The sequence below is a fragment of the Phytophthora sojae genome (assembly GCF_000149755.1).
Source record: "Phytophthora sojae unplaced genomic scaffold PHYSOscaffold_8, whole genome shotgun sequence".
NCBI classification, from domain to species: Eukaryota; Oomycota; class Peronosporomycetes; order Peronosporales; family Peronosporaceae; genus Phytophthora; species Phytophthora sojae.
Genome location: NW_009258122.1, coordinates 2,207,754 through 2,227,525, shown reverse-complemented (window position 1 = coordinate 2,227,525; position 19,772 = coordinate 2,207,754). Strand labels below are relative to the sequence as shown.

Genomic DNA, 19,772 nt, shown 5'->3' with positions numbered 1-19,772 from the left:
GCGATGCTCGCCAGCTCGCGCACCACGGGCGCGTCCAGGCTCTTGACGAGCGTCCACATGTCGTCGTCCAGGCGTCTCAGCGGGGCGCTGGGGCTCGATCCGAGGGACAGCGCCTCCATCGCCGCCTGGACGAACTCGCGCCCTCCCTGCAGCAGGCGCTCGCCGCACTGCGCGGGCGGCTCGAGCTCCAACTGCTGCCAGTGCATGGACAGCGGCTCCACGCTGCACGACGCGCCGTACAGCGCCGCGGCCGCCGCCGCCAGCGTCAGCAGGTTGAGCAGCACTTTGGTTAGCGTGCCGGCCAGCCGCAGACTGCGCAGCGGCCACAGCTGCTGGTCGCCGCGCGGCAGCGAGGCGTAGAGCAGCATCGGGGCCACGGCCAGCGCGGCCAGCGTCCACGCGACGTTCTGCAGCGTGGAGCCGCCCGCCAGCCAGCGCTGCGCGAACGAGAGCTGCGGCGGCGGCGCGCGCGGGCGCTCGAGCCAGTCCTCCTCGTTGTCCTCCGACTCGTCCGAGTCCGAGTGCCACGCGTCCCCGTCCTCGTCGTTGGCGTCCTCGTCGGCGTCCGAGTTCTCCTCGCCCAGCTCGTCCCAGCCGCGCTGCGTGGCGTCAGCCGCCATCATGGCGTCGATCTGCTCGTCCTTGGTCTGGATGTACGCGTCGTTCCACGTGTCGTCGATGAAGACGGGCTGGTTGGTCTCCTTGGAGCGCGACCGCGTGAGCATCTTCGGCGCGTGGAGCGTTGTTGGGGCTAATTCGGTTGTTTGAAAAGTGCCGACACATCAGTCAGGAGAGAGAGATGGCTACATTTTGGGGGTCAATGGTCAATGGTCTAACTAGTTAATCTACCGGAAGAAGCTGCGCAGGTCGTCGAGGTTGAGGCGCTCGCTGCGCCGCTCGTCGTGCGCCTTGGCCACCACGAGCACGTGCTTGGCCAGCTTCTCCTTGCGCTGCTGCAGCTGCAGGATCATGTCCTCCACCGTGTCGTTCACCACGTAGCGCTTGACGATCACGTCCTGCGTCTGGCCGAGGCGGTGCACGCGGTCCACGGCCTGGTCCTCCACGCCCGGGTTCCACCACGGGTCCAGCAGGATCACCACGGAGGCGCACGTGAGGTTGAGCCCCACGCCGCCGGCCTTGAGGCTGATGACCAGCACCTCGACGCTCGGGTCCTTGGCGAACTTGGTCAGCACGCGCTCGCGCTGCCCCTGGTTGAGCGCGCCGTTGAACGTGCAGTGCGAGAAGCCGTGGCGCTGCAGCAGCCGCGACACCATGTCCAGCATGGACGTCCACTGCGAGAAGACCACCACCTTGCGCCTCTGCTCGGGCGACTCGGCGCGCTCGTTCTCCAGCTTGATGGCCTTCAGGTCGCGCAGCAGCTGCTGCAGCTTGGCGCTCTCGAAGCCTGTGCCGTCATCGTCAGCAGCAGCAGCAGGTCGCCTGTCCCCTGGAACGCTGGCTGAGTCCGTGGGGCTGTCCGTCGTCTTGCCGTCCCCCTCCTGAGCTTTGGAGGCCGCAGGAGGCGGCAGCTTGAACACCTTCGCCATGTCGACCACGGTTCGACACACGGGGCAGCCGTTCTCCGGGTCGTTCGCTAGACTGTCGCGCAGGCACTGGTCGCACAGCACGTGGGCGCACGGAGTCAGCACGGCGTTCTGCGGCGGGTCCAAGCAAATCGGGCACTCCTGCGACTCCAGGCCATCTTCAACCTGCGCTATCACGCTCTGGATGTACGACGCCGTCAAGCCTCCAGCCGAGCTGCTGCTCTCTGTGTCCGTGGCGTCGCTCCCGTTCTCCAGAAGCTGCGTGCGGTTGCTGGCCTTCATGTCCTTTTGGAGCTGCGCGGCGATTTGCTGGTAGTAGGCCTCAGAGCTCTCGTTGTGCTGCGGCTGGAACGCTGACCTGGCCGAGGCGGCTGTGGTAGTCGCGCTCGTACTCTTGTCGTCGGACTGCATCGCTTGCTCGACGTCTTTCCCGAGCGCGAGCAGAGGGTGGTCGCAAGCTTGACGAAGTCGGAGCAACAGTGCGAAGATAGCGACGTAGCTTGTCATTGCTGAGCCGCTGGCCACGAAGCCGTTGAACTCGGCCCTGCTCTTGTCGTATACAGCTTGGTAGAACGCTCGCTCGTCCGGGGAGAACTCGAGCTTGACCAGGTCGACGTGCTTCGGGGGAAGCTGAACGATCATTTTGCCCTGCTTGTCCCGCGAGTGCTTGGTGCGCCGAAGCAGAATTGGGGTTAGAATCACCTTCAGCCGACCGAGCGCGTTTACATCGTCACCATCTTCATACGGCTTCGTGATCACCCTCTTCCACCACGCCACTCGAGACCAGGGCTGGTACTGGAGAAAGCAGAGAAGAGAGAACATGTCGTCGAGTGTGTTCTGGATAGGAGTGCCGGTTAGACACCAGCGGTGGGTGGCTTTCATCGCAGAGCACGTCTTGAAGTAGCCTGTAGACCTGTTCTTGATGCTGTGCGCCTCATCAAGAATGACGCGGTTCCACTCCGCTGTCGTGAGGACCCCGTTCTTCTCGAACTCTGCCGATAGCACTCCGTACGTGGTGAGTAGCAGGTCGCTCTTGCTGAAAGATGCCGCACTAAGCCCAGTGTCGTTGTCGCGATCGTCGCCATAGTACACGTGAACGCTCAGCGTGTTAGGGAGGAAGCGCTCTTGTGCCTCGTTTTTCCACTGGTGAAGCAAACTCAGCGGGCAAACGACGAGCGTCTTGCCAGTCGTTTTCCGTTTGTCCCGGGAAGATGAGTCAGTGTTGTTATCAGCATCTTTCTCTTCACCAACGTGCTTTTGATATGCGATGAGTGAAAGCATCATCATCGTTTTGCCTGCATGTAACAAGATATACTCGTTAGTTGTGCACTTGTTGCCATGACAAGCGCACGGAGGCGACAACTTACCCATTCCCATGTCGTCTGCTAGAATTCCGCCTAAACAGGGAACTGGAGGGTCCGGTCGAGTCAGCGAGGCGCTTTTCTCGAAGGGGTTTACATAGTACGAGATCTTGGACCGGAAGTGGCGTTCCTCCCACATCTGAAAGAGATGAAGGAAGTGGTTAGCATGAAACAGAAGAGTACAAGCAGTGCAAACTATGACAGGAGTGAGATTGCTTACCGGGTCGTTACTCTCTTGCTCGCTGACGCCGCTTTTAAGCTGGTTCTCGCGCCACAGCATCCATCGCAGCGCCTGCTTTTGATGATCCCGTAGCTCGATAGCATTCAGATACTGCAGGAGGTGCTCTGATGGGTCCGTGTCCGATCCATCCGCTGAGTTGTGGAGGTCGTTTGCGCCAACACACTCCGAAAAGAGGGTGTCAAGGTCTTCCGGGTTCACCTTGGCCGACGGATCTTCAGCCTCTGCAGAGGGACGGGAAGCCAGCGCATCCAACGACGGCGCCTCAGCCCCGTTGATCATCTGCAGCAGGTTGTAGAGATGGTCGGAGAGGTGGAAGTTCGCGTCGCCTTCCTTGAACATGTCGAACGCCTTGACGCTAACGTACACGAACGCCGTCACCTGCATCAACGCGATACTGTATCAGCACCATGTGCAGTAGCGCCCCGTCAACACCCAACACGATCAAACACCACGTACATCGAACGACGCGAACATGTGCGACGACACTGGGGGCGTCTCGCACACGGCCCCGAGCTTCACGAGCCCGCTCTTCATGAGCGGGTGCAGCAGCATCTCGAGGTTCCGCTCCAGTCGCCCGATCTGCGAGTGCTGCAGAGTGGCGATCCTCACGATGCCCCCAGACGCCGAGGCGCCGGCGGAGAGTCCGGGTCGCAGCCGCTTCTTGCCGGCGTTCTCGGCCTGCAGCAGCAGCTCGTCCCCGACCTGCAGCGCCACGCCCTGGCGGTTCACCGAGGCCTGCATGGTGGTCTTGCCCAGCACCTGGAAGCTCTGGTCCTGCGCGTCCACGCGCTCCAGTCTCTGCAGCGCCTGCTCCAGTCTCCGCTTAGCCCCCTCGTCCTGCTGGGCGCCGCCGCCGGTCGACTCCTGCTGGGCCAGGCGCTCGAAGTACTCGGAGGCGGCCCCGGGCACGCTGAAGCAGTTGCGCTGCAGCAGCGCCATCATGTCGGCGTCGGGCAGCTCGATGCCGAGCTCCTTGAGCTGCTGCAGCTTCTTCTGCACGCGCTGCCGCTCCTTCTCCGCCGAGCTGCCGACGCCGAAGAGCAGCGATGGCGACGGCGACTTGGCGGGCGGCGTCTTGGTCTTGGCCCTCTTACTGGCCGAGCGGCTGGCCGGCGCTGGAGACGCCGCGGGAGCCTTTACAGGCGTCGCGGCCGGCCGAGCGCCCATGCACATGGCGCATTGCCGCACGCGCGGCTCATTCTCGAACGTGCAGCGCGAGCAGCTCCACGCAGCGGTCGCCATGGTTGCCGCCAATAATAATCCGAAGTTACCGCCACAATCCTCTCGTATTTTATCGTATCGTCAAAGTTGACAAAACACCAGCAACGTAACAATCTAAACTACATCGGCAAAGTTCACAAAAAGACTACGCAACTTAGGCTACGCAACATATCATAAGTTGCACTTTAGTGATAAGTTGATAAGTTGATAACTCAGCAAGAACCCCTGTGGAGTTCTCAACTTGAGAACTACAAATACACTTTACCATTTCTGGATCCAGTCATCCACTGCCAAGTTCACCAAAGGGAGTCCTCTTCATTTCGCTAACAAGTTTAGTTTGTAAGTTTTAGAGGGCTCTGGGGGCTCACCTCACCACACACATGCATATTGTAAAATGGACGCAGTTGAATCTATCGGGGCATCTACGCCAGGGCGGGGATGGCCTGCGGGTCGGTGTTGAACATCTCGTTGGGGTCTACTTGGTCTTGATCTTCTGCAGCTTGGCGAAGTTGCCGCCGCCGTACAGGAACTCGGCCATCTCGCTCACGGTCCAGCGCTCGTCGCGGTACGTCGTGAAGCCGCCGGGCACGCCGCCCTTGGCCTTGTAGGCGTCCACGAACTTGTAGAAGTTGGTGCGCATGGTGGTGATCGTGGTGTCGGCGAACTTGACGTCGAAGGACGGCGTGCGGATGTCCCAGCGGGTGAGGTGCAGGCGGTCGTCGTGCTTCCAGGCCGAGGCGTCGGCCGTGACGCCCTTGGCGTACTTGCCGCCCCAGATGTCCACGAAGCCAGAGGCCGTAGCGTCCGGGAGCGCGGGGGCGAACGCGGTGCTGGAGAAGAGCTGCCAGGCCGTCGAGTTGTCGAGCGGCGTGGAGCTGGGGATCGTGACCGACGCGATGTAGAAGTAGCGGCGGGGGGACATGGCCTCCTCCACGAGGCCGGGGGTCGAGATGGCCTCGGACGTCCAGAAGTCGTTGTCGGTCGTGGTGAGCATCATCGAGGCCGGCAGGTTCTTCATGAGCGAGCCGAGCACGGTCTTGGCCTGCTCGGGCGAGCCGTAGAATAAACCCTGGAGCGTGGACCTGGTCTTGAGGCTGAAGCGGATGGAGAGCAGGTCGTTGTTGTCGGCGCTCTGAGCCTACTTCTGCGTGCCGAGGAAGGCGTTGACGTTGTCCTGCTGGGTCGGCTTGACGCTCGAGTTGAAGGCGATGGTGTAGTTCGTCACGCGCTCCGACGGAGGCTCGATCGTCTTGATCTTGAAGTCCAGCACCACGCCCATGGAGCTGGCAGCGCCGCGCACGCCCCAGTACAGGTCCGCGTTCTGCTTGGCGCTGGCGTCCACGATGGTGCCGTTAGCCAGGGCCACACGCACGGCCTCGACGTTGTCCAGCACTGTGCCAGCGGTACGCGAGAGGGTGCCGAAACCCGAGGCGGCCACACCGGTCATGCCGACGTCGGGGTAGCGGCCGTGGGGCAGAGTGCGGTTAAACTCCCACATGTACTTGGCGGTCTCCGAGATCATGACGGGGCCGCCGTACGACAGCAGACCAGTGGACGCGTCGTACTTGAGGTGCTTGAGGTACTTGAGGTGCATGACGAGGGCGCCGTTGTTGCGGCCGAAACCCATGCTCGAGAAGGAGCGGTTGCCGCCCAGCGTGGTGACCTTGACGCCGGCATCGGCGGCGCACTTGAGCGCGGCCGACACCTGGGCCTCCGTCTTGGGGAACGCAACAGCCGCAGGCTGGGGGTTCACGCGCGAGTTCCACGGCTGGATGTCCATCGTCCAGGTCGTGGTCTTGGGCACCGAGTTCTCGATGCCGGCCTTGTCGAGACACGGACCGATGTCAGCCGGGACCGCGGCGGCCTGCGCGGCGATGAGGGAGCAGAGCGCGAAAATCGCGCGGCTGGCGCTGGAGATCGACACGACCATGGTTCGCCTTGGTCTCGAGTTGTTGGGGACTTGAGTGCTGGAGGGCAAATGCGGAAGTGAGTACATGTATCTCTGTGCCGGGGGGTCATGGGGCTTGTTCCCTTCGAGTTGCCTGTTCTCACGAGAGATTGCAGTCAAGCACAATCGGGAGCTCTCCCAACCGTGAAGTCGTGCGGGGTGTCTACGGCGCTATTACAGCTAGGCTCTACCGGTGCAGGCTGGGCTGGAGTAAGCGTTCCAGCGGGCCAGAACCGTGAAAACAGCGTTGACACAGCGACGTGACAAGCAGATTTGATTCATCATCCCCATCGCAAGTTGGAATCCAAACGCATGGCCAGCGGGTAGGAATGCCACAAGGCTTTCATCCCTGTAGTACAGTAGATGGGATTTACCTCGATTAGATAGGCTAACCGACGAGGCTTATCACGACCTGCCCGACCGTGAAGATCTCCACGCCGCTCGACAACTCGACGGCCTGGCAGCTCTTCTCCAGCACCGCGTTCGCCCCCGCGCTCCCGGACGCTACGGCCTCTGGCTTCGTGGACATCTGGGGCGGCAAGTACGCCAAGGGCGTCACGGCCGACGCCTCGGCCTGGAAGCACGACGACCGCCTGCACCTCACCCGCTGGGACATCCGCACGCCGTCCTTCGACGTCAAGTTCGCCGACACCACGATCACCACCATGCGCACCAACTTCTACAAGTTCGTGGACGCCTACAAGGCCAAGGGCGGCGTGCCCGGCGGCTTCACGACGTACCGCGACGAGCGCTGGACCGTGAGCGAGATGGCCGAGTTCCTGTACGGCGGCGGCAACTTCGCCAAGCTGCAGAAGATCAAGACCAAGTAGACCCCAACGAGATGTTCAACACCGACCCGCAGGCCATCCCCGCCCTGGCGTAGATGCCCCGATAGATTCAACTGCGTCCATTTTACAATATGCATGTGTGTGGTGAGGTGAGCCCCCAGAGCCCTCTAAAACTTACAAACTAAACTTGTTAGCGAAATGAAGAGGACTCCCTTTGGTGAACTTGGCAGTGGATGACTGGATCCAGAAATGGTAAAGTGTATTTGTAGTTCTCAAGTTGAGAACTCCACAGGGGTTCTTGCTGAGTTATCAACTTATCAACTTATCACTAAAGTGCAACTTATGATATGTTGCGTAGCCTAAGTTGCGTAGTCTTTTTGTGAACTTTGCCGATGTAGTTTAGATTGTTACGTTGCTGGTGTTTTGTCAACATTGACGATAAGTGGTGAAAAATACCGACATTTAATGTTCTTTTTCGCTCATCTACGGTAAAATACGAGAGGATTGTGGCGGCAACTTCGGATTATTATTGGCGGCAATCATGGCGACCGCTGCGTGGAGCTGCTCGCGCTGCACGTTCGAGAATGAGCCGCGCGTGCGGCAATGCGCCATGTGCATCTTTAACCTTTAAAGTTTTCTTAAAACTTGAAATATTTTGTACAATTTGATAGATCAATATTTCGTTTAGCAAATGCTGGACCCTTTTTGGCTGGTCCTGGTCACACATCCACCAACAGCAAGAATGCTGGCCGCAAGACGCCGTGCCGTTCGCAGCAGCTCGCGCGCCTTCGCCGCGCTGGCCAATGCCGTTCGCTTCGAGTCCAGCAGCGCCAATGCGCAGGCCAAGGTGAAGGTGCAAAGCTCGCGGCTGCCGCGTGACGGTCCCGGCCTTGGCGACTTCCTGCGCGAGTCGCAGTCGCACGACCACCAGCGCACGGCCGAGGCGGCGCGCGAGCCGAGCGAGATGAACTTCCCGGTGGCGCCCAGCAGCGTGCGGTCGCTGGAGGAGCTGGAGGAGCAGGCGCAGGAGGCGCGGGTCTGCTCCTTCTTCATCGAGACGTACGGCTGCCAGATGAACTCGGCTGACTCGGAGATCGTGCGGGCCATCCTGCTGGAGGGCGGCTACTCGCCCGCGTCCTCGGCCGACGCGGCCGACGTGGTGCTCATCAACACGTGCGCCGTGCGCGACAACGCCGAGGCCAAGATCTGGAACCGCCTCGAGTCGCTGCGCCAGGTCAAGGCCAAGCTGCTGCGCAAGAAGCAGAAGGTGCAGACCGTGGGCGTGCTGGGCTGCATGGCCGAGCGCCTCAAGACCAAGCTGCTCGAGTCCGACAAGATGGTGGACCTGGTGGTGGGGCCCGACGCCTACCGCGACATCCCCAACCTGCTGCGCGTCGTGCACGGCAGCGGCGAGGCGGCCGTCAACGTGCAGCTCTCGCTGGACGAGACGTACGCCGACATTGCGCCCGTCCGCGCCGACCCGCACAGCCCGTCGGCCTTTGTGTCCATCATGCGTGGCTGCAACAACATGTGCTCGTACTGCATTGTGCCCTTCACGCGCGGACGCGAGCGCAGTCGCGTCATCAGCTCGATCGTGGACGAGGTGCGCGCGCTGAGCGACCAGGGCGTGAAGGAGGTGGTGCTGCTGGGCCAGAACGTCAACTCGTACCATGACAAGAAGTCGGAGGGCGCTGCCGAAAAGGGGCGCGGCTACGTCTCGTCCGCGGGGTTCAGCAACATGTTCCGCTCGCGCGACGCGCCTGGTTTCCGCTTCGCCGACCTGCTGGAAGAAGTCTCGCGCGTGGACCCGGAGATGCGACTGCGTTTCACGTCGCCCCACCCGAAGGACTTCCCGAACGAAGTGCTGGACCTCGTGAACGAGCGCCCCAACATCTGCAAGCAGATCCACATGCCGGCTCAGAGCGGCAGCACCACGATGCTGGAGCGCATGCGTCGTGGCTACTCGCGCGAGGCGTACCTGGCGCTAGTGGACAACATGCGTACGCGCATCCCCGGTGTGGCCATCTCCTCCGACTTCATCACGGGCTTCTGCGGCGAGACTGAGGAGGAGCACGCCGACACCATCTCGCTGATGCGCCAGGTGTGCTACGACCAGGCTTTCATGTTCGCGTACTCGATTCGTGCTCGTACACACGCTGCCCACCGCATGGAGGACGACGTGCCCCAGGAGGACAAGCTGCGTCGGCTGCGCGAGGTGATCGACACATTCAGCGAGGTGGTGACGCGCAAGAACTACGTCGAGGACTCGGACCGGCTGCACATCGTCCTCGTGCAGGGCCCCAGTCGGCGCTCCACGGACGAAGACCCGAAGCTCACGGGCCTCACGGACACGAGCAAGCGCTGCGTGTTCCCCAACCAGGCGATGCCGGGCTCGCTGCGCGCCTTCACGAAGCATGCGGGCGAGCTGGCGTCGCAGTTCCTTCCCCTCCCCACTGTTAGTTCAGACAGCGTCCACGCCGCCCCAGGCGACTACGTGCTGGTGCGCGTCCGCGATGCTGGCCGTCACACTCTGCACGCTACGCCCGTGGCCCGCACCACCCTGCAGGAGATCGCGGAGCTGGTGCCGTCCGAGCTGCTCGGCGCCAGATCGCACTCTCTCGAGGCGTTGGAGCTATAGATATTAGACACCTTACATACACGAAGCAAGACCCACAGCTCACAGCAAAAGAAGCACGTCGTTGTTTTTCCATCCAGAGCTCAACGCCGCGTCCCCATACGCCGAGTCTGCTGTCCTAATGTGCCGCGACCGCGCCCTTGGCAGCCTCCGCGGCGCGCTTCTGCATCTCCATCTGCATGTTCGAGATCTGTGACCGGCACAACAGCAACCAAAGCAAGTCAGCTCCCAACTTCCCACTCTCAATAGCCAATAACTGCGTACGTTGGTCCGGATGCCGATGGCCTCCTTCTCCTTGGCCTCGATCTTGGAGTTCACCTTGCTCCTGCTCACAGGACACCGCAACCAAACACGTTAGTCTGTGGCCGAGTCCCTCCTGCCTACAACTTCCTGCTCGTGCCGTACAGCTCGTTGTTGATGAACTCGAGGCGCTTGTTGACGTTGGTCTTGGCCTCGTCCACGTCCTGCTTGAGCAGCACGGGGCCCACGAGCTTGTAGACCTTGGTCTCGTCGTCCAGCAGGTCCAGCTCCTTCTTGACCATGTCGTTCTCGTTGGCCTGCTGCGCGTACGTCTGCCGCTGCGTCGCCAGCACTTGCACCTCTGCACCGCACGCCACCCACGCCCCAGATCAGTCAAGTTCAGTCCCGCTGCGAGTCGAGGCGCACTCCGCGCCTACGCGCGCACGCACCGTCCTGCAGCGCCCGGTAGCGCGTCATCTCCGCCTCGACCTGGTCCTTGAGCTCCGCCATCTTCACGCCTCGATCCACCAATATAAAATACCGGTCACTCGAATAAAATCCCATGGGAACGCATGTGTATTCCGTTTGATAGTGGGGTTCAAGCAGTTGAAGTATTTGAATTTGAATTTGTTGCGGTTTAGATGGCTATCTACTCCCAGGATCGCGCTCAGCTGCAAAGCAGTTGAAGTATTACTTGAAGTGGAACAGCTGAGCTACGAGGCAAACTGCACCATGTTGTGCTGCACCAGCAGCCGCAGCTTGGGGCCCAGCCCGGGGTCCTGCGCAAGGCGCTGCAACTCGCTGGGCGACTGCTGGCACGCGTGCAGACGCTGCATCAAGGTCCCGTCCGAGAGGGCCGCCAGCAGCTCCGGGTTCTCCAAGATGCGCTGCACTTGCTCCTCTTCCTCGGGAGTGCGCTGCATTCCGGCAATGACCTGGCGTCGCGTCTCGTCCAGGTCGACGATGGCCGGGGGCGTTGAAGCTGCTGGAGGCGTCTGGTTGCTGTTATACACACGGAGGTCTCTCCCGACTGCTGGCTGGTGTTGTGTTGCTGAACTTTGCGGTGAAGCAGCCTCCTCCGAAGCGCCCAGCTATCAGACAGCAAGCAACTCGTCGTGAGAATTAAGAGTCCTCTTCGGGTCGCAGTACCACAGCCACATGGACACTAGACCCACCTCTTCAAAATGGTTCCCAAGAAACTCCATGAAGTCCCGCAACATCGTCGACACTGCTGGATCCTTTTGGTATTTCAGCACAGCAGCTTGAGGGTCCTGCTGCATCTCGGCTATCGCCGTCGTGAAGGCCGGGTTTTGCAATGCTGGCATGAACAGATCCAGACGTTAAACAGGCCGCCAATTATCGATAGCCCTCCAAGGATCAACATGCGAACATACCCTGAGCAAGCCTTGGATTGCGAGCGAGTTTTTCAAAAAACCGCTCGTTCATCCACTCTGGAAAATGCGAGCACAGAACTACGAGTTAGAGTTTGTAGTTAAATACAAGACGCCGGGCTCGTGCCGCGATCCAAACCTTTAGGGTCTAGCTGGTTCATGCTCTTCATGGCCTCCTGCACTTCTGGGAACACGAACATTGGGCTGGTCGCCGTAGCTTCTTCTTGCTTCTCTTTGACGATCAACAGGCGCTCGTCTCGCTGTATTCAGCAGATAAACATTAGTGTTGCACGGATCGCATCCCCCTTGAGCCTTTAACCGTACCGCTTGCTGCCGAGTTGGCTCCAGAACTGATGTACGCTGTGCCGTCTTCACTTTGGTGGGCTTGGGTTTTGTGTTGAAGAAGCCCTTCTTCAGCCCCTGGCCGAAAGATTTGCGGTTGCGCTCGCTTTCTTGCTGCTTGCGCTTGTCCTCTTTGGCGCGCTGAGCGACGGCCAGCATCTCATCCATGACGCTAGATTCCTGCGGTTGCGTTGAGGGATCAGCTGCTTGGTTGTCTGTCTCCAGCTTGTCGGCCTCGCCCAGCATCGGCGGCTCGTCGTCTTCCCAATCCTCGAGGTCGATGCTTCTCATGGTCAGCTTGTTGAATATGCGGTGGCTCCGACGGATCGAGCCAAGCGTCGCCTCTGAAGATTTCTCTCGACTCGTTTAGAAATGCAAAGCTTTCAGGGAACGTCCGTCACTACCATGAAGGAGCGCTAGAGCCCCTCGCCGACGATGAAGACGGCGAGGGGCTATAGCGCTCCTTCCGGGAACACTCAGCACTCTCCTGTCTCGACGCACTCGTAGAAATGGCAACCAGCTTAAAACGCACTCAGCGTTAGTGTACATGGCGTTAACCAAATGCTCAAAGTTGAAGCCGAAAGATGCTTGATGTGACCGTGGAAGTTAGGAGTCACGAAAGGCTCACGTCAATATGCTATGCATATTGCCTTGGTGACAGCCTGCGTGTATTTCTAAACGAGTCGAGCAAGTAGATCGCACTAACAAACGTGTCTCACCTGCTCGTGCGTCTCGAGAGCTAAGTACATGTGGGCCTTAGTAGACCTTCGTGACTTCCGAATGTGCCGCCGCGTCGTCGGTTTCTTCCCCAGACTTCTCGCTGAATTCGTTGGCGACCATGTCGTGCAGCTTCTGGGTCTCCTCTTTCGACATCTGCGTGTTCACCACCACAAGCACAGGCACGGTTAGTTAACCCCCACAGGATGCAACCAGCCCCATCACTCAATAGCTACAGCTAGCCACTGACTGACCTTGTACGGAGAGTACGCCTCGCTTGAGAATCGGCCGCTCTCAACGTCATCGCGGTAGTTCTCGAGCCCAATGCGGATCTGCTCACCGACGTCCGCGTACCGCTTGCAGAACTTGGGGACGAACTGGGCGTGGTGCGGGTGCTGCAGCATCCCCAGCAGGTCGTGGAAGACCAGCACTTGGCCATCCGTCTCGGGGCCGGCGCCGATGCCGATGGTCGGGATCTTGAGCAGCTCCGTCACGGCCTTGGCGACCGCGGATGGGACGCACTCTAGGACGACAGCAAACGCACCAGCCTTCTGCACTGCCAGCGCGTCCTCAATGATCATCCGCGCTTGAGCGGCTGGAAGTGGGAAGGTTCATCATCCGGTGTTTAGTTAGTCGGCAGGTGTATCGGATGGTAGCAGGTGGCGTAATGTACCTGTGCGTCCCTGTGCGCGGAAGCCTCCCAACACGCTAATGTGCTGCGGACGGAGGCCGATGTGGCCCATGGCAGCGATACCTCCATCGACGATGGTCTTGACTGGATGCGCCAAGTGTTCACAACTGCACAGTTAGTAGCGATAATCGAGAGGCATGCTCCGACAGACCGAAGCAACATGCTTACTCGTTTCGGCTCGCTCCTTGCCTCCTTCGATCTTCACACAATCAGCACCGCCTTCCTGCAATGCAAACACAACTCTTTTCAGACCCACCTCGTCGAGCCGAAGACCGCAACCATCACTTGGTACACTACCTTTAACACCCGCTGTGCATTCTTAAGCGCTTCGAACGGCGTTCCCTCGCACGTACCGAACGGCATGCCCGTGATCACCAGCGGGCGGGTTGCGCCACTGGTTCGCGCACACAGAAGTTATTAAAATGAACCGGAGTCTGACCTACCACGGCATATCAAGCATACCGCTTCACCGCTTTAGTGTGGTGGATCATATCTTCCAACGTCACGGCGAGTGTCGTGTCCAGACCCTACAACAAACGGCAACAAGTAATTCAGTTCATGCTCTGGGCTGCAACTTCGCTCATGAAGCACTAAGCAACGTAGACTACCGTACCAGCTCCACCATGCCCAGCGAGTCTCCGACCAGCAGGACGTCGAAGCCCGCCAAGTCCACGTGCACCGCCGAGGGGTAGTCGTAGGCCGTGACCATCGTGATGGGCTTCTTCTTGCGCTTGAAGATGCCGATGTCGACCGACCGTCGAGACCTTGCGGCGCTCCAGCTTGAGCGTGCGCGCGGCCGACTCGGCACTATACGACGACGAGGATGCTGAGTCGCTGCTGAAGAGCCTTGCAGCGTAGACGGCGGGCCGAGGGTCTGGGGTTGCGGGTTGCAGCGCGCAGCATCGTCACTGTGGGTGGAGCTTGGCGTGAAGAGGTTAAAAGCAGAAGTGAGCATGAGCGGGTACTGTACTCTCGGTTCGAAACACAAGGGATGACTCACGATGAAGAGTGAAGAGTGAAGCGCATGATCGCGATGAACGCGTGATTAGATGAATGATCGGATTAGATGGCAAGGGCTTGTCATCATTGATCACACTTTCGGGCTTGCCTTGCAGACTGGGAAGCTCTCCAGCCCCAGAAGACTCGGGTAAGAGAATTACCAATCCCCGAAATGCAACGTCATGCCACGACCCCGCCCGTGCCAATGCAATGTGTTATAATAAATTGTTGAATATACACACCGGGGACTTGTTGTGAGCTTCAAATTCATCCCCAAACTCGTGGATTTGCCGTGACTGTATACTTCATCGAGCGTCCACGCACGGTGCAGCGCCATGCGTCACTGCATCCGTCTGCTCCACCCACGTCGACGTCCCCACTCCTTGCAATCCCAGCGCGAAAGCGTCATGCGCTTGATTACTTGAAGCCGCCGTCGTCGCGCCCATGGTTCGTACTTACGCGGGTGCTTGAAGCCCCCAGCGATCGGCTCACTTTGTCTTTTTCGTCAACGTGTCGAGCGCAACATGATGCGCTCCGTGACCGCCGCGATCCGCCGCCCAGCGCTGGTGCACCGCGCGCGGGCCGTTGCTTCGACCGCGCAGCTCTTCAGCTCCTCGTCATCGTCGTCGTCCTCCTCCTCCTCGACGTACAACGCTGAGGCGGCCGCGCGCACGCTCAAGCTGCTGGAGCGCCGCAAGGTCTCGACGGTCGACATCGGCATCTTCAAGCGCAAGAAGAAGCCCATCACGATGGTCACGGCCTACGACTACCCCTCGGCGGTGCACGTGGACTTGGCGGGCTTCGACATCCTGCTGGTCGGAGACTCGCTGGGCATGGTGGAGCTGGTACGAACCGCTGCCAACTGGAGAGACGAGAAGAGGAACGAGAGAGAGAGTTGTGGCACTGACCTTGGTGTCTGTTGCAGGGCATGGACACGACGCTGCCAGTGACGCTGGAGGACATGATCCACCACACGCAGGCGGTGAAGCGGTGAGTGCGCAGGGGTTTTAAAGCTTTGGGGAGGATTGCGGTTTGACGTGGATGTGGCTGTTGGGGTGGTGATAGTGGAGCCAACCGCCCGCTGGTGATCACGGACATGCCGTTCGGTACGTGCGAGGGAACGCCGTTCGAAGCGCTTAAGAACGCGCAGCGGTTGTTGAAGGTACTGTACCAAGTGATGGTTGCGGTCTTCGGCTCGACGAGGTGGGTCTGAAAAGAGTCGTGCTTGCATTGCAGGAAGGCGGTGCTGATTGTGTGAAGATCGAAGGAGGCAAGGAGCGAGCCGAAACGAGTAAGCATGTTGCTTCGGTCTGTCGGTGCATGCCTCTCGATTATCGCTGCTAACTGTGCAGTTGTGAACACTTGGCGCATCCAGTCAAGACCATCGTCGATGGAGGTATCGCTGTCATGGGCCACATCGGCCTCCGTCCGCAGCACATTAGCGTGTTGGGGGGATTCCGCGCACAGGGACGCACGGGTTGGAAGCGCTTGCATCACGCCCTTGATACTCACCTACTGATCGATATGCCTGCTGGCAACCATTATGAATGTATCGATAATTACCCTTGCTACTCGCAGCCGCCCAAGCGCGGATGATCATTGAGGACGCGCTGGCAGTGCAGAAGGCTGGTGCGTTTGCTGTCGTCCTAGAGTGCGTCCCATCCGCGGTCGCCAAGGCCGTGACGGAGCTGCTCAAGATCCCGACCATCGGCATCGGCGCCGGCCCCGAGACGGATGGCCAAGTGCTGGTCTTCCACGACCTGCTGGGGATGCTGCAGCACCCGCACCACGCCCAGTTCGTCCCCAAGTTCTGCAAGCGGTACGCGGACGTCGGTGAGCAGATCCGCATTGGGCTCGAGAACTACCGCGATGACGTTGAGAGCGGCCGATTCTCAAGCGAGGCGTACTCTCCGTACAAGGTCAGTCAGTGGCTAGCTGTAGCTATTGAGTGATGGGGCTGGTTGCATCCTGTGGGGGTTAACTAACCGTGCCTGTGCTTGTGGTGGTGAACACGCAGATGTCGAAAGAGGAGACCCAGAAGCTGCACGACATGGTCGCCAACGAATTCAGCGAGAAGTCTGGGGAAGAAACCGACGACGCGGCGGCACATTCGGAAGTCACGAAGGTCTACTAAGGCCCACATGTACTTAGCTCTCGAGACGCACGAGCAGGTAAGACGCGTTTGTTAGTGCGATCTACTTGCTCGACTCGTTTAGAAATGCAAAGCTTTCAGGGAACGGCGGATCGTCTCCGTCACTACCATCAGCTTCGTCTTCATCGTCGGCGAGGGGCTCTAGCAATCCTTCCGGGAACACTCGGCACTCTCCTGTCTCGACGCACTCGTAGAAATGGCAGCCAGCCTGGAACCGAGGCTCCCACGTCTGCCGCTTTTCCAGCGCTGCCATGGCCGCTTTGCCCTTCTTCCAGCTGATGATCGTAGGCCCGTTGGCGTTGCTCGCCGTGTTGATCTTCCGGGTCTCCAGTCGCTTGAGTGGCACCTTCACACTGTCCTGTTGGTGCTGCGCCATCTTCTGAGCTTGCTTGCGCGTCAGGAACATCGGGTCAGGCGAGTGCTGGTCGGAATTGCTCAAATACGTCATGCGCGCCGCATACATCATGGACTGGGTCTGCTGCTCTTCCTCCGACGCATGGTGCGCCTGAAGCTTCTCCCGGAAGGAACCGGAACCGCCAGCTTTTGCCACAGCGAGCGTCAAAAGCGCTGTCAGAGGCGTGGAATCGTCCGACATGGAGCTCTGCTGTTTAGGTAATGAACACCTAATGGGGAAGTCTGAGCGTTGAGTCCTGAACTTGGTGCATGATGTGGCTATTTTTGCAGTGTTGGTGTCGTGATGTGTCTCGTGCTTGCCGCTAGTTCGCTCTGATGTACTTGGCAATGAGCTCGCGCGTCTTCTTGCCTTTCCACACCTTCTGGATGTTCGCGGCTTGCTTGTTCATCTCAACAAGACGCGACGCCTCCAGCTCGGGGAGATGCACCATCGACCGACTTTGGAGACGGCAATCGCTGAATCCTTGAGTGACGAGGACGCCGACGTCTTCCACGAGCAGCATCGAGTGGATCCCGTACGCGTCGATGTGGACACTCAAGAGATTGGACGTTGCCACAGGATCCCACACCTTCACGTACCCGTCATGGCTGCTGGAAATGATCAGAGAAGTGCTCATCGTCCACTGAAGGCCGGTGAGTCTGCCAGCATGAGCTACGAAGCGCCTGCTCGAATGTTTCTTTGTGTTCACGCTGACGACGGAGATCCAGGTCTTCATGAATCCAGTCTCCGCCGTAGCCAGGTAGTACCCGGACGCGTCAAACGTTGCCCGGTGAACAGGGAACTTGAAGTCGATACGGTGCTCTGATAGGTCTCCACTGCTGGTTTTGCTGCCGTTGGAGCCATTGTAGAGATTGATGAAAGACTTGCCGCGGAATGCCAATACAAACAGCGCCGCAGTACTCGGACAAGCTGCAACGTGACAGACTACGTCACTTCCAAACGATAGGGTCTTCCTGCACCTGAACGTTGGCGACAAGTCGTACAGCACAACGCAATGCATCATGTCGGACACAAGCAGCGTCCTCCCGTTGTCGAGAAACTCTGCTGCTCGAACTTCAGTCACCGAGTCAACAGACTGAACATCGACCAGTTGAAACTTCAGCGAGCTGCCGAACGAAGGCGCCTTGGGCTTTGAAGGAGGCAGCCCCATGTTGCTGTTGTTGCGCCGACGATTTGTTACCGTCGGAGAGATGTCGCTAGTGGAAGCTGCTCCAGGCGAATACAAGTAGATCTGGGACTTCTCTTGCTGGCTTCCAGTCGAGCACGCAACCACCAGTTTGGCGTGGGGGCTCCATGCAATCGCCTCCATAGCCGCTGGCAGCGCAGGGAACGCCCTCACTGGAGTGAGCGCCTTCGCGTCACACACGTTTACTGTACCGCCGGCGCAAGTCATCAGCATATTCTTCTCACACGAGTACATCGGAGACGAGAGCAGCGTGCCGAGTGGCTTGCTTCCGATCCGGGAAAGCTTTAAGGCTGCAAGAGATACCCGGCAGGTTGTAGTGCTCACGGCGCCCTCTTCGTTCTCACATGTGCAGAAGTACTCTCCAGTCACCCGCTTCGTGAGCTTGGGAATTCTGAGCGTGCACCGGTTGATGCCGGACACAAATTCTTCGGCCTCGATAGCTCGCCCATTGAAGGACCACTGGAACTTCTGCACAAACTTGGCATTGACGCGTAGCTCCAGACGGGCATTCTCGATGGCTGCTACATTTGGAGGGGGGGCATCCACGAGGACTGGAGGGCGCTCTACGGACGGGTCGAGGCCCATGGCGATTTTTTTCGCCCGCAGACGCGCCTTCTTGGCGTTCTCCAATGCGAGTTGCTCCTTTCGTCGCTCCTCCTCGCGCTTCTGCTCAAGTACCTGCTGCTCCAACTCCCTGCAGCGTTCGTCGTCTTTCTCAGCGTCGGCGTCTTCTTGGATCCAATTTCCCGTCGGTGTGAGCAGCTTTCGGATTCTAATGAGCTTTTGAACTAGCAGATCGTCGTCCTTGGCGAGATTTTGCATGACATGCACGCTCTCCATCACACCGTCGATGCTATCGGTGAAGCCGAAGCGAGACACCACGTGGGCGAAGACTTCGATCGCAATGGGGAGATATTTCTGTGAGAGGATAGCGATGAAGATGAGTGGAGGTGCCCCTCACTAAACCAACAAAATGAAAACTCCCACATACATGACATAGCAATCCGAGGTCTCCCTGAGCTGTTCGACAGAGGGAAAAACTTGTTAGAGGTCTTGTCCTTTGCTAGAATGCACACATGATCTCACCAAATGCAAGCGCTCGTTGCAGTTTTAGTTTGATACGCTGATGCGTGAACGCGTCCAGCACTTGATCCGCCATCTCTGTTCGTTTAGCAATAGTATCATCGCCAGCTTCAGGTATTTTGCGCCGAGCGAGTTACTTAGCTGACTGAGGCCTTACCGTGTACGCGCGCTTTCTCGGGTGGGATAAAGTCCTCGCTGACACCAGAGCGCGGCTTGGGCTGACTGAAGTCTGGTGAGATCACTCCGCAGCTTCGGCACTTGATGAGTCTGTGGTCGACGCTGTTGTTGCCTGCGGTGGGTCTGAACGACACGACGTTGCGGCTGCCGCACGAGATGCAGTAGCTGGTCACTTCCTGTAGCGCGTCGCGAGCCTTCAGTGGCGTCGGCTGGAGCTTCGGGGCTCGTCGACGAGAGCGTTGCATATCGTGCCCCGGGGGTGGCTGGAATCTTTAGACGACGCTTGGTTCGGCTATTTAGTCGGCACACGCTGCAACTTACGCGCGGGGGCAATAGGAGCTGTAAGGAACCTCGTAGGATACCTACTTTGCTCGCAGTGTCTTCCAGGTCGTTCTGCGCGAAGTGCGCCATATCCAGGCAGCTTCAACTTAGTGACCATCACTCCGATAGTTTTGTAGTGCCATCGCAGAGAAGCAGATTCTATCGCAGGCTCCTATAATACGAGCGTGGCAGACAGCGTAGCGTAGCGGCACCCTACCGGATCATTGCTACAAAGTTGCTCAACCCAACCTCGCTGGTCCACGCCCCCTGCACATGCGCAAAAAAGGAAGCTCTTCCAATCACGGCTCTCTTCCAATCCG

General features: G+C 59.2%; 9 protein-coding genes across 9 annotated transcripts; 3 read left to right on the top strand and 6 right to left on the bottom strand.

Annotated features, from left to right (window-relative positions):
- Window positions 1–845: 845 nt before the first annotated feature.
- On the bottom strand, window positions 846–4,388 carry PHYSODRAFT_317996 (hypothetical protein; the record flags this gene model as incomplete). The annotated part of the gene is made up of 6 exons (XM_009535499.1): window positions 846–2,723; window positions 2,796–2,839; window positions 2,912–3,044; window positions 3,126–3,524; window positions 3,603–4,205; window positions 4,272–4,388. 6 exons carry the CDS (start codon window positions 4,386–4,388, stop codon window positions 846–848), a joined length of 3,174 nt encoding a protein of 1,057 aa, XP_009533794.1.
- Window positions 4,389–4,842: 454 nt separating this feature from the next.
- Window positions 4,843–6,297, bottom strand: PHYSODRAFT_337810 (hypothetical protein; the record flags this gene model as incomplete). Its single annotated transcript, XM_009535498.1, has 2 exons — window positions 4,843–5,461; window positions 5,510–6,297. 2 exons carry the CDS (start codon window positions 6,295–6,297, stop codon window positions 4,843–4,845), a joined length of 1,407 nt encoding a protein of 468 aa, XP_009533793.1.
- Window positions 6,298–6,627: 330 nt separating this feature from the next.
- Window positions 6,628–7,145, top strand: PHYSODRAFT_264733 (hypothetical protein; the record flags this gene model as incomplete). Its single annotated transcript, XM_009535497.1, has 2 exons — window positions 6,628–6,638; window positions 6,716–7,145. The coding sequence occupies 2 exons, from the start codon at window positions 6,628–6,630 to the stop codon at window positions 7,143–7,145; spliced, it is 441 nt and encodes a 146-aa protein (XP_009533792.1).
- A 700-nt stretch (window positions 7,146–7,845) lies between these two features.
- Window positions 7,846–9,741, top strand: PHYSODRAFT_317995 (hypothetical protein; the record flags this gene model as incomplete). Its single annotated transcript, XM_009535496.1, has 2 exons — window positions 7,846–8,094; window positions 8,197–9,741. The coding sequence occupies 2 exons, from the start codon at window positions 7,846–7,848 to the stop codon at window positions 9,739–9,741; spliced, it is 1,794 nt and encodes a 597-aa protein (XP_009533791.1).
- Window positions 9,742–9,856: 115 nt separating this feature from the next.
- Window positions 9,857–10,488, bottom strand: PHYSODRAFT_317994 (hypothetical protein; the record flags this gene model as incomplete). The annotated part of the gene is made up of 4 exons (XM_009535495.1): window positions 9,857–9,928; window positions 10,003–10,063; window positions 10,144–10,339; window positions 10,428–10,488. The coding sequence occupies 4 exons, from the start codon at window positions 10,486–10,488 to the stop codon at window positions 9,857–9,859; spliced, it is 390 nt and encodes a 129-aa protein (XP_009533790.1).
- A 98-nt stretch (window positions 10,489–10,586) lies between these two features.
- Window positions 10,587–12,002, bottom strand: PHYSODRAFT_352430 (hypothetical protein; the record flags this gene model as incomplete). The annotated part of the gene is made up of 4 exons (XM_009535494.1): window positions 10,587–11,069; window positions 11,154–11,296; window positions 11,509–11,629; window positions 11,694–12,002. The coding sequence occupies 4 exons, from the start codon at window positions 12,000–12,002 to the stop codon at window positions 10,692–10,694; spliced, it is 951 nt and encodes a 316-aa protein (XP_009533789.1). The 3' UTR covers window positions 10,587–10,691.
- Window positions 12,003–12,377: 375 nt separating this feature from the next.
- On the bottom strand, window positions 12,378–13,873 carry PHYSODRAFT_548747 (hypothetical protein). Its single transcript, XM_009535493.1, has 7 exons — window positions 13,733–13,873; window positions 13,582–13,646; window positions 13,417–13,513; window positions 13,288–13,342; window positions 13,102–13,203; window positions 12,683–13,023; window positions 12,378–12,584 (listed from the first exon to the last, which is right to left on the bottom strand). The coding sequence occupies exons 1-7, from the start codon at window positions 13,826–13,828 to the stop codon at window positions 12,468–12,470; spliced, it is 873 nt and encodes a 290-aa protein (XP_009533788.1). The 5' UTR covers window positions 13,829–13,873; the 3' UTR covers window positions 12,378–12,467.
- A 769-nt stretch (window positions 13,874–14,642) lies between these two features.
- Window positions 14,643–16,380, top strand: PHYSODRAFT_563832 (hypothetical protein; the record flags this gene model as incomplete). The annotated part of the gene is made up of 6 exons (XM_009535492.1): window positions 14,643–14,963; window positions 15,044–15,108; window positions 15,336–15,430; window positions 15,494–15,595; window positions 15,697–16,037; window positions 16,136–16,380. The coding sequence occupies 6 exons, from the start codon at window positions 14,643–14,645 to the stop codon at window positions 16,250–16,252; spliced, it is 1,041 nt and encodes a 346-aa protein (XP_009533787.1). The 3' UTR covers window positions 16,253–16,380.
- Window positions 16,381–16,986: 606 nt separating this feature from the next.
- Window positions 16,987–19,376, bottom strand: PHYSODRAFT_337804 (hypothetical protein; the record flags this gene model as incomplete). Its single annotated transcript, XM_009535491.1, has 4 exons — window positions 16,987–18,789; window positions 18,863–18,891; window positions 18,958–19,032; window positions 19,112–19,376. 4 exons carry the CDS (start codon window positions 19,374–19,376, stop codon window positions 16,987–16,989), a joined length of 2,172 nt encoding a protein of 723 aa, XP_009533786.1.
- Between the last annotated feature and the right edge of the window lie 396 nt (window positions 19,377–19,772).